The sequence below is a fragment of the Rutilus rutilus genome, assembly GCF_951802725.1.
Source record: "Rutilus rutilus genome assembly, chromosome: 14".
NCBI classification, from domain to species: domain Eukaryota; kingdom Metazoa; phylum Chordata; class Actinopteri; order Cypriniformes; family Leuciscidae; genus Rutilus; species Rutilus rutilus.
In genome coordinates this window covers 16,741,750-16,754,516 of record NC_140219.1, presented here as the reverse complement: position 1 = coordinate 16,754,516, position 12,767 = coordinate 16,741,750, and the positions used below count along the sequence as shown (strand labels likewise).

Below are 12,767 nucleotides of genomic sequence, written 5' to 3'. Positions count from 1 at the left end.
TTTTATAAGTCTGGTTAAGGTCACAAGCTATGTTAGAACAAGAAAGAGGGAGAAATAGAGTATAATGGCTTGTCTGATAGAGCGGAAAATGGCAGTAATGTCCTAACAAAAGAAAAATCAGATCAACTGGTATAAAAGCTTTCTTGTTAGGATATAAAATGAGGGCAGAAAGCACAACAGAGGGAAATAAAGAGTGAAAATGGTCCCATATGACATTTGACTGTGGCAAATGTGTTACTTGCCCAGCATGTTTTACAGTGTTTTTAAATTCGACTGAAGAGAATTATTAGATTGGAATCATTGTGTCAACTGAAAGGAATTTCATTACACTTCAAAATGAGGTCGTATGCAAACTCAGCTCTCAAAAGATGCTTATTTCCATTCCCATTATGCTATGCTACATTTGATATGATGAAAACAGCACTTCTCATGTGGATTTACAGTTGAAAAAAAAATCTGTACTACTATTTGGGTCGAACATATGGATGTGAGAACACATCTGCAGGATGGAAACAGCATAGGGAAGATGAACAGGAGCGCTTAAACGTTTCATTTCAAGTGTTTGCATATCCAGCAGAGGTGATTTGACATTCCAAATAACCTGATTTTGTCTGGCAAAGAGTTTGGCAAGACACAGCAAGTCCACTGTGCAGAGCAGATACATCTGACATGGGTAATGCTGCCAAACATTAAGTATTTTCAAACTCATAAAAGAACTCTTGTATGAGCATATTTCTGTGGTGTGTCTGGAGTTTTCCTTCACGCTTTCAAAAGGGGTAACTTTAGGCTCTGAGAACTAACTGGCTGGTTGGCTGGCAAACTAAAAACGCAAATGAGGGCAACAGCAAAGTCAGAAGACAGCTGAACTCAGCTGAACTCAAACTGAAGTATTCCTGCAGTCAACAGATAGCATGAAAATGAACATGATAGCTGTTCAAGGACTACAGTGAATATAGATCCAAGGCTGTCAAGTACTTTTCCATTTCCAAGATCTCAAAGTTGACAAACAAACAGTGGTACTGTCTATAATATAATTCATTATTCTATTAATGTAATATTGAAGTGATTTTCCAGTGGACAGATGGAACACTTTTATTTAAAAAAACATCATAGTACAAAAAGAATAAAGTTTTATCTTCACGGTGATAAACTTGTACACAAGTGCAACATTACCAGATTTAAAAATAATGCTCTGGAACCATAATCATCTACATTTAACACAGCAGTAATTATCCTAAAAAGCTGAGTGTTTTGGTTACTTCGATCAGGTTTTCTGACATGCCACTAGTTGGCGGGAATTGACTGAAGGGGTGGTCTGATTCAGAGGCTAAGGCTGCATTCGAAATCGCATCCTCAAGAGAGTATTTATTTCTTTAGAATAAGTAATTACTTCATGACCACTAAAAAGGTTTGTTCTTTATAGTATGAACGTGTGCAGTATGCATGTAATTTGGACATGCTACATTCGCCATGTTGCCCTTATCACGTGACCTACTAGCGTCAGTTGCGTCACGTCACCGCCATTCACAAATCCTCTCCCGTGGCCTCATGGGATAGTAAAGTGTCCATCATACGCACACTTCAGAATCGCGTCGCAAGAAGTAGGTCATCCGGGTACTTTTTGCCAACTCTTTTATGAGTACTGTGAATTTGGACCTACTTCTTTTGTCACATACTGCTTTTCGACTAATAGGGAAGAATGTGATTTTGGATGCAGCCATTGTGGTGGAAGTTAATCACTTACAGCGCCTTTAACTTGTGGAATGTCAGTTGTGTTAAAAAATAGCCCTGGACTCTGTGTAGAGCATTTATGGAAACTGATCTTGTCTTAAAAGGTGAATCACTTACAACACCACAAAGTGGTGGTTTCAGAAGTGCACTGAGTTTTGACTTACAGACCTTCAATTCAATTCAACCGTTCTTCATTGTCATACTAATCTGTCAAAAACAGTGACACTTACTGGAAACCAAAAGGTTGGTGGTTCATCTTGCGCACTGAAAACTGAAGCTCCATTTGTCAAGAGTTCATAGGTACTACTCTAATCCCATGGGCATTGATGTACGTGAGCAAGACTTTGGCTCTTCTCTCAATTACGTCAATGAGTTTTTCAATGCCTTGACGGCCTCCCTGACTGTCCCAGTACTGCTGGTCGAGAAACAGCGATTGCAGGAGCTTTTCCCTGAGACGCTGAGACCTCAACACTGACACAGATTGATCTGGTAGCCTGAAAGAGGAAAAATATTGAAAGAATATAGTAATGCACTCCAAAATTATTAAAACAAACTTAGAATTAAAAATGTGTAACATACAATATCATTAAATACTGTTTTTACAACCCACACAAATGTGATGCAGATAATGCGCAAGCGGTGATACTCATACACAGCAATGGCCGATCATTTATTCTGATTGATGTTATTGCACAAGTGAGCTTGCGTTCCCAGAGGTATCACATTAGCAGCATCGCCAGCAGAATCCCTTAGCTCAGACAGCACGTGTCAGATTGTTGGCGTATGTATTTGCTTACATCTTCAGTGGTGTTGTAGAGGTGTTGGCTTACTGAGGCCAAACTTGTGGCCTCACAGAAACAAATTCTTAGTTGCAGTCTTAGTTGCAGTAATTACAAATCACCTCATATGGTCCAGTATGAACAAGAAAAGAAGCACAAAACTATTTATTTAAATTAAAAAAACATTTGTCATCTGGATTTTAATGTCTATGCAAACCTGATAACCTGTGGAGATTTGTAATTCAAGGATTACAAGGATTCATTTCTTTGAGGTCATGAGTTTCTAAGTCCTTCACAACAACTTGCAAGACATTTTAATTGAAAGAGTACCAGTAGCTGCAAAGGTGGTTTGCATACAGGGGTTCAGGCTGCAGGATCGCCGGATGACTAAAGAAACGTTATCAAGATGGTAGAAAACTACATTTCTTGTCTATTACCACCCACTGCTACTTATACCAATGACGGAAATAAGCGCAGTTACAATAGCAAAGGATGTGGGACAGTGTTGCTATAGTGTAACGATATTGTATTGCAATAGGCAGCACTTCAAAGTTAATACCGAATCAAAACTAGTTAGCACATCATGTGTAATTGAAAGGGTTTAATGACAATATCTGGTTATGGTTACACTTAAAATAGATGTATGAGATGATAAAAACGTATGCCATTAATCGTACCCAGCATATACAGACCCTTTCCAAAAAATTTGAATATCAAAAAATTTGAATATTACATGAAATCACACCGTAATTACACAGTGATACCATGGTCATTGAACCAGGTTTTGGTTCTTTTGGCAGTGTGGGCAGGTGCAAATCCTGCTGGAAAATGAAGGAAGCATGAAGTGCTCTGAAAATGTCCTGGTAGACGGCTGCGTTGAGTGGACAGCACAGTGGACCAACACCAGCCGATGACATGGCTCCCCAAACCAACACAGACTGTGGAAACTTCACACTGGACTTCAAGCATCTTGGATTGTGTGCCTCTCCATTCTTCCTCCATACTCTGGGACCTTGGTTTCCAAATGAGATGCAAAATTTGCTCTCATCAGAAAAGAGGACTTTGGTCCACTGTGCTTTATTAAATCCAGAGTCAACGCAGCCGTCTACCAGGACATTTTCAGAGCACTTCATGCTTCCTTCATTTTCCAGCAGGATTTGCACCTGCCCACACTGCCAAAAGAACCAAAACCTGGTTCAATGACCATGGTATTACTGTGTAATTACTGTGTGATTTCATGTAATATTCTAATTTTTTTTAAATCCTGTTTTCGTGGGTTTTATGAGCTGGAAGCCCAAATTATGTACAAATAAACAACTAAATACTTGAAATCGTTTAAGTTGTGGGCCCTGAATCTATAATCTATGGAAGTTTAACGTTTTGAATGGAATTATGGAAATAAATAAACTTTTCCATGATATTCTAATTTTTTGGAAAGGGTCTGTATGTAGAATGTTACCTGAGGGATGGATAGAGCGATAGAGAGAAGAGAGACAGAGGCTTTAAAAAAGGGAAGAGAGACAAAGAAAAGAGGAGGCAAAGAAAGAGTGCCCCAAGAAATGGGCCCAGAGGAAAAGAAGAGAGAGCAAAGAAGCCTTAGCAAAAAGAAGAGACAGAGAATCAAAGAGAGAGAGCAACAGTTGCAATATTCTTTTATCCCTTCATTGACCATGTGACTGAAACCCAAATGTGAGACATTCAAACTGACCAATCAGAAGATTACAACTTCCCCCACCGAACTAAAGCTGTGACAATTAGAAGACACCCGATGTACATTCATTTTTGCCTACGGCCTTGAGCACTATCAACACCTCTTTGGGTTTAGGAATTCCAAATGGCCCTTGTGGTAAGAAAGAGGGGGTTGAAACAGTAAAGCAAATGTATTTGTTCATTTTTTATATATCTTTGATTATTTTCAATTCTACATGTGAAAAAATGATCTGTCTTTAAAAAACATTTACACACCATCTCTGCAAACTCTGGCTATTCTTTACAGTTATAACATCATTATGAGATTAAATTAAAGATCAAGTGGTCATGTATAAACTCTAACATGTGAAATGACCACCACCCATTGTAAGGTTTGTGCCAGAGCTGCCCTAATGCCCACAGTATTGGTGATTACCAAAATCATTTATGTTTCTGTAATGGTTAATCCATCAGTATGTGTAAGCTCTTTAGTCACAGTTGGCCAAGTCAAAGTCCGGATTTGAATCCTATTTAACAAAGTTTGGATTTAGTGGATTCAAAGACAGATTGCACAAAAGTTTCATCAAAAGCAAGTCTTTGGAAACAACTAAACTATTTGGAAGTCAGTAACAACAGAGACTGTGGAAAAGTACTGTACATAAAAACAATGGCAGCAAGGCCAAAGGACACCATATACAAAACATTAAGTTTTGGTTATTATGTGGGAATAAAGACTATTTAGGCTAGTTGTTTCAGTTTGTTAGTCAGTTTTAGTTTTAAACAAGTTTTCCAAATTCCAAATCTATTTGTGTTTCCTCTTTATTATGACAGGTGGTCTAATAAATGTGTTAAGCACTGTAGGTCTGGTAATTTTACTCACTCTTTGATTCCCTCTAGTAGCCTGAAGTCCAGATTCTCCTCATCTCGATCAAAGTAGCCCTTGTTGTTAAAGAAAACCAGGTGGTGTGGGTCATGTCTACGGTGGACTATGTGTGTCAGCTCTATGCTGTCCTTATCTGTACATTCTTCATGGTGACCAAGCTCAACACAGGTGTCCTCTGGGCGGGGCTTAAATCCACAGCAGTTTTTATCTAGTCGTTCATAAATCTGAAAAGAAACACAATCTTTATTTGTGTTCACTATTCAGTTTAAATTAATTGGTCAGAAAACAACAGATATGTATGTATATATATATATATATATATATATATATATATATATATATATATATATATATGTATATATATGTATGTATGTATATATATATATATATATATATATATACAGTGAGGAAAATAAGTATTTGAACACCCTGCTATTTTGCAAGTTCTCCCACTTGGAAATCATGGAGGGGTCTGAAATTGCCATCGTAGGTGCATGTCCACTGTAAGAGACATAATCTAAAAAACAAAAATCCAGAAATCACAATATATGATTTTTTAACTATTTATTTGTATGATACAGCTGCAAATAAGTATTTGAACACCTGTCTATCAGCTAGAATTCTGACCCTCAAAGACCTGTTAGTCTGCCTTTAAAATGTCCACCTCCACTCCATTTATTATCCTAAGTTAGATGCACCTGTTTGAGGTCGTTAGCTGCATAAAGACACCTGTCCACCCCATACAATCAGTAAGAATCCAACTACTAACATGGCCAAGACCAAAGAGCTGTCCAAAGACACTAGAGACAAAATTGTACACCTCCACAAGGCTGGAAAGGGCTACGGGGAAATTGCCAAGCAGCTTGGTGAAAAAAGGTCCACTGTTGGAGCAATCATTAGAAAATGGAAGAAGTTAAACATGACTGTCAGTCTCCCTCGGACTGGGGCTCCATTCAAGATCTCACCTCGTGGGGTCTCAATGATCCTAAGAGAGGTGAGAAATCAGCCCAGAACTACACGGGAGGAGCTGGTCAATGACCTGAAAAGAGCTGGGACCACCGTTTCCAAGGTTACTGTTGGTAATACACTAAGACGTCATGGTTTGAAATCATGCATGGCACGGAAGGTTCCCCTGCTTAAACCAGCACATGTCAAGGCCCGTCTTAAGTTTGCCAATGACCATTTGGATGATCCAGAGGAGTCATGGGAGAAAGTCATGTGGTCAGATGAGACCAAAATAGAACTTTTTGGTCATAATTCCACTAAACGTTTTTTGGAGGAAGAAGAATGATGAGTACCATCCCAAGAACACCATCCCTACTGTGAAGCATGGGGGTGGTAGCATCATGCTTTGGGGGTGTTTTACTGCACATGGGACAGGGCGACTGCACTGTATTAAGGAGAGGATGACCGGGGCCATGTATTGCGAGATTTTGGGGAACAACCTCCTTCCCTCAGTTAGAGCATTGAAGATGGGTCGAGGCTGGGTCTTCCAACATGACAATGACCCGAAGCACACAGCCAGGATAACCAAGGAGTGGCTCTGTAAGAAGCATATCAAGGTTCTGGCGTGGTCTAGCCAGTCTCCAGACCTAAACCCAATAGAGAATCTTTGGAGGGAGCTCAAACTCCGTGTTTCTCAGCGACAGCCCAGAAACCTGACTGATCTAGAGAAGATCTGTGTGGAGGAGTGGGCCAAAATCCCTCCTGCAGTGTGTGTAAACCTGGTGAATAACTACAGGAAACGTTTGACCTCTGTAATTGCAAACAAAGGCTACTGTACCAAATATTAACATTGATTTTCTCAGGTGTTCAAATACTTATTTGCAGCTGTATCATACAAATAAATAGTTAAAAAATCATACATTGTGATTTCTGGATTTTTTTTTTTAGATTATGTCTCTCACAGTGGACATGCACCTACGATGACAATTTCAGACCCCTCCATGATTTCTAAGTGGGAGAACTTGCAAAATAGCAGGGTGTTCAAATACTTATTTTCCTCACTGTATATGTTAATGTGCATCCAAGTTTGTTTATCTACAAGTTTAATGTTGCAACACAGATGAAAGTGGAGTAGAGTACCTGTAGAAGGAAATCAAAGACTACTAGCTTGCTCCATTCATGATGGTGGATGCTGGTGCACCTCCACTCTGGTTTAGGTATGATGCCCCGATGCCAGCACTTGTATTTGAGAGAGGTTTGATATGAACCCCAGCTCAGTCTCTCAGAGGGTTGATCTACTGCTGGGCTTAAAGAAGGATCCCACAAAACCACTGGACAAGGCTGACCATCTGAAACAAGATTAAATATATGTAGGCTATACATTCATTAGATCAGTATCAGTCATATTTGATTTCTCATTAGCTTGATAGACCGCTTTGATGACACTGAACTGCTCCGAATGCAGTGGCCCCAGAAAGTACTATAGCTTAAGTCTATTTAATCTATGTAAAATGCACGCAATTTTAATTGAAAATGACAATCAGATTATGCTTTTCTCAGAACTGACTTTTCTTATCTATTTTGCAATTAGTTTAAATCAAAATGTGCCTTTAAAAAAAAAAGAAAAAAAAAGGGACTTGGTTTGATATTTTGTTATCTAATGCAGTTACATTTACACATCTTTTTTTATTGTGACTTAAAAATATATATTTTAAAGAATGTTAGTAACCATACAGTTGGCCGTAGCCATTGAGTTCTAACATTTTCCCTACTAAGTCAATGGGTGCCATCGGTTTCCAACATATCTGGTGGCTAAAATATAACTTGAGGGTAAGTAATGACAAAATTAAAAAATTTGCGTGAACTATCCCTTTAAGTGTCCAAAACCTTATATGGGTCACTATTCTTTACCAATTTAATCCAAAATTAAAACCCCTTCCCCATCACCCCCAATTTTGGCAAGTGCTGCATACATGAAATGCCCAAAATAAAAAGGTTACTGCTCATAAGTAATTCTGAATAGAAACATAACACACATACATTTAGAAAGCCAACACTTGAGAGTTTATAGTTCAAGACTCAAAATTAACCAGACTGTTATTAATATTGAGATATATAAGCTCAAACATATTTTGAACTAAAATAATCTGGGATCACCAGTGATCCCTGACTGGTAAGGGGTTGTAAAATGCAGTATTTGCTAAAAAAAAAAAAGAAAAAAAAAAAGATTCCAATAGAATAGAATAAAACATCAAATTAAGTAAAATACATATGCCTATACAAAATATTTAGGCCTAATTATGAAAAACAGAAACAAATACACTACCTCCAAGAGAGTGGAATCTTCTGCTGACAGCTGGCAAAGTTCTGTTCAGTCCCAAGATCCTATCCAGATGAAAGGCGAACACTTCACTCATGTCCAAGGGTTTCCTGACAATACCGCAACATTTGCGACACGCATCAGCATCGTCCGTGTGATTTGTCGCACTTTTAAATAAAATTAAAGAAGAAAAGCCCGGAGGTGCAACTTCGTCAATTTGCGTAATTTTACTATCAGCTAGAAAGCGCATGGCCGTGATATCGTCAATGCTGAACCATGGAGGAGCTCTTTCACTGTATATCCTGATGGATGAATAATCACCGTTACTGCCATCAAGCTCAGAATATCCCAGTTGTTTGTCAACGGTGTTTGTATCGTGGCTCGCGTCCTTCGCTTTGCCCTGTGTGCCACTCTGCGCTCTCACTTTAACTTTCTTTCTCCGGAGTTTGGGGCGCACTGTGCCCCTGATGATGGCCGGTTTGTGCCGCTTAGATTTGAGAGTTATATACACCACATTAGACCTGGTCGGGCTCAGGGATTCATTCACTTCCCCTTCAGTGGGGTCCTGGTAGGTTTTTCGAGGTTTTTGAGAATAAACGCTATTTCTAATCCACGGATCAGGACGTTTGTCTTGGCGAGTAGACGTGTGATTAACGTGAACGGTGAAAAACAAATAAACAAAACAAACAACAGCTATAATCAAATACTTCCTAATGGCGGAATATCTCCCACAACAGTTGCAGACTTTCAAAAACGATACGGACAAACAAATCATAGTGTCCCCGACCTTTCCAGGACGAGTCGTATGCGTATCCATTGGCACGAGTGTCTGCGCATGATTAGGCTAAGTCAAATTTCTTTTGTCCACATTGGAATTGCGTTCTTTTCGTTTACATATTGATGACACACAGGAGTTCCAGATGATCCCCTCAGCGCAGCTCCAGCATGAATGAAGACAACTGTCCCGATACCGGATCAGCTGATATAACAGTCCCAAATTGACAAGAATGCAGCAATTGTCCTTACGCCCTTTTCACTGAAAACGCGAGAGGCTAGAATGCGGTCATTAGAAACTAAAACAGTAAAAAAAAAATTAAAAAAAAAAAAAAATCTCCTCGTTGATGCGTATTTTCCCAGTACATGGCCTATCTAAATATTAAAGCCGTACCTGCATAATAATAATAATATATATACATATTTTTTTTTTCCCCAACAGCATATAAATTACAAAAATAGGAAAGCTCATTAACAATTGTCTTTTAGGAAGATGTTAAAATTGAATTACAATAGATTCAATAGCTAGAAAAAGCTTCCTGTGCACACCTAAACAATGTTGTTTTGACATGTTTTGTACTTGTAATTTGCTGGAGTGAATATGAAGCAATAACATCTATTAATGATGGGCTTCGGTAAAGAGGACAGGAAACAGGTACAACAAAAGTACAAGTTATGTTGTCCTTTAGGTATGGAATGCATTATGTATTTTAGACTAGACATACTATTCTAATCTAGAAATATTACACACACACACAGTTTTCATATTGTACATCCCACAGACATAAATTATTTTTATACTGTACAAACTGTATATTCTACTCCCTAAACCTACCCATCACAGAAAACAAATTTTTGGATTTTCAAAAAACAATCACTGTTGCGAATTTGGCCCTTTTCTTTAATTTTATTTCTTTCTTTATTTTTTTCCCTTATATACTGTGTACTACATATCCCACAATCCCAAGTAAATTACACTACTAAATTGAGTACACTACATTACCCATACACCCCCTGGTTAAGGTCTATAAGTAGGCCTCACTTCCTTCCTTTGTTCTTTTGCATTGGTGAGGTGTGGGTGTTTGAATGGAGACCCAACCATGTCCTCTGAGTCCTTTCCTTAAGATGCGTTAAGTAAGTTTGTTTTTGCCAATTGTATTGTTTGAATTTATTTATTTCAATTGTTTGGTTTGAGTATATATATGTTATGTTTGATGAATTATATGAGTTTGATTTCCTTTATTGTATCGTTTGTAGTGACTTAAAACCATCTTGTACATCCAATCCATCCTGTCCATCTGTTGGCATCTGTCTATAACGTGTGAATCTGCAATCCATGATCTTTATGCCATGTGAATTACCCAAGACTTAATCATCTAGAACTGAGAATAAAAGAGAGCAAAGGACTGGTATTTGTCCCGTGTTTTGATTAGACACGCCATCAAGTTTCTACAACTCTGACGAACTTTGGATATATTTACCATCTGATATCCAACAAATGGTCCTTCGAGCCGGAGGTAGAAATTTGGTGGAATGGATTACCATGCAAGACCTGCAATCCGGCGCAGCCTAAGAAGGAGAAGACCTCCTGCCCGTTTTGCTGACTGTATGGTGAGAGAACGTGCTCCTTCTCCCCCTCCCTCACCAACACTATTTGTAAGTGATCATCACCAAACCCAGTATGGAAATCCATCTTCTCTAAGATCTGCACCATGCTCATCTGCTCATCGTGAACAGTCTCAACATGATTTACTCGATATGGATATTAAACAAGAAATACTTGGACTTAAGGGTATGCTTGGTGAGATGATGTCTAGAATGTCACAGTTAGTTGTTTCTTCTAAACATTCTGAATTTTCTGAGTCTTTTGATGATGCTTCTGATGATGATGAAAATGCCTTTGCTAATGCATCTATTGTTCAAGAATTGTGTGCATGTATTAAGAAAGCTGAACAGAAATCAACCTGTGAGAAATGTAATTCCTCAACTGTTCCTTCATCGCTTCCATTGAGTAGGCCTAGTTCTTTGCCTCTTCCTCCTTCTTCACTGTTACGTAGTCCACCCCAACATATGCACACACATGATATAACATCGCAACCACAATCAAGTAGTACGTTACAACCTTCTTTTATTCCATTGGTTCCTGAGCCTTCTAATAGTCATTCCCCTCAAGTGCAAACACCACCAGTGTTGGTACAACCACCTGGTACACCACAGCCTGGATTACCATGTAGTCCTTTTCCCCCTTACATGGCTCATACTCAGTTATCCTCGCAAGTAACATCAGCACAATTACCACCAGCACAATTACCACCTCAGCCTCAGTATGCTGTTTCCCAGTATTCATGGCCATTAGGACCAGCTTCTAGCTTGGCGATTCCTTATGTATCCTCAGCTAATGTAGGTCCTCATATTCAATCACAGTCTGTAGGTCAGATAGGGAATTCTGTTGTACAACATCCTGCCCCGTACATTCAACCAATTGTTCCCACTACTCAAACAACTGCAATTCCATTTCCTCATCCTTATCCATATCCCCAGCCATATTATGCTTCATATTCTGTTCCTTCCTATCCTACTTCTCGTGTTCAGGGACCTTCCTTTCCTTTTTTGGTGAATGACGACCCCCAAGAATTTGCAATGTTGCAGTTAGCCTTGACAAATTTGTTGTCACCCCATGAGCCAGAACATTACAAATTCCATATCTTGCTGGATCATTTAAAATTTTCTCCAGCTCGTGATCTAGCTCTAGCTTATGCTAATGATCCTAGGCCTTACAGTATGGCTCTTTTGGCACTACAGCAGAAATATGGGCAACCTCATCAACTAGTTTTGAGAGAAATTAAAGCCATTCTAGCTCTCCCCAGGGTGAGACCAGGTGACAGCAGAGCATTTAGTAGCTTCGCACTAAAGGTTCGAGCTTTGGTTGGCATGCTCCAATCTTTGGACCAAGACCAAGTTAAATCCGAATTATCCTGCGCTTCTCATGTACAGCAACTACTCAGTAAACTGCCCACAGAGCATGTGACCAACTTTGCCCGTTATGTCCGTACGATCCTAAAGGGTCAAAGCTACAACCTGATTAACTTTTCCGCCTGGCTCCAAGAAGAGGCTGAGTGCCAAGCAATGGCTGACCAGGTTAGTGACTTTCCAAAACCACTCTTGAGTAAACCTCAATCAAAGTCCTACGTTAACACTCGAACAGTCTTGTACGGAGTCAACGGTAATTCTGATGTGCCAAGATCCGCAAATAAGAAACCCCAGAATTTGAGAGATGGAGAATTGAGTTCCAAGTATTCATGTGCATATTGTTCCAGTAGAGATCATTTCATTGGCCTGTGCCCCTCTTTTAGATCTCTAGAAGATGCCAGGAAGGATGTATGGATTAGAGAGAACAAAAGATGCTGGAGATGTGGGCTTAACCATCTAGCTGTCAACTGTGACTTGAAAAAACCCTGTCCACAGTGCAAAGGCAGACATCTTGGTATCCTTCATGGAGTTAATTGTCGTGATCAGGATAACGGTACATTCTATCTTAGTCGCCTTGGAGGTTCTGGCAAGGTACTGCTTAAAGTTGTTGAAGTACTTCTCCATTATAAAGGCAGATCCTTGCAAACCTATGCCATCCTGGATGATGGATCAGAAC

At 39.2% G+C, this 12,767-nt stretch overlaps 1 protein-coding gene across 1 annotated transcript; it reads right to left on the bottom strand.

Annotated features, from left to right (window-relative positions):
* Window positions 1–1,070: 1,070 nt before the first annotated feature.
* Window positions 1,071–9,498, bottom strand: gask1b (golgi associated kinase 1B). Its single transcript, XM_084430303.1, has 4 exons — window positions 8,354–9,498; window positions 7,168–7,376; window positions 5,080–5,306; window positions 1,071–2,225 (listed from the first exon to the last, which is right to left on the bottom strand). The coding sequence occupies exons 1-4, from the start codon at window positions 9,162–9,164 to the stop codon at window positions 2,018–2,020; spliced, it is 1,455 nt and encodes a 484-aa protein (XP_084286429.1). The 5' UTR covers window positions 9,165–9,498; the 3' UTR covers window positions 1,071–2,017.
* Window positions 9,499–12,767: the final 3,269 nt, after the last annotated feature.

Excerpts from the sequence above, each read along its gene's own strand:
- gask1b (XM_084430303.1), bottom strand. The coding sequence starts at position 9,164 with ATGGATACGCATACGACTCGTCCTGGAAAGGTCGGGGACACTATGATT. Across the intron at positions 7,377-8,353 it reads AAGATTCCACTCTCTTGGAG|ATGGTCAGCCTTGTCCAGTG; the intron begins GTAGTGTATTTG and ends ATCTTGTTTCAG. Across the intron at positions 2,226-5,079 it reads CTACTAGAGGGAATCAAAGA|GCTACCAGATCAATCTGTGT; the intron begins GTGAGTAAAATT and ends TTCCTCTTTCAG.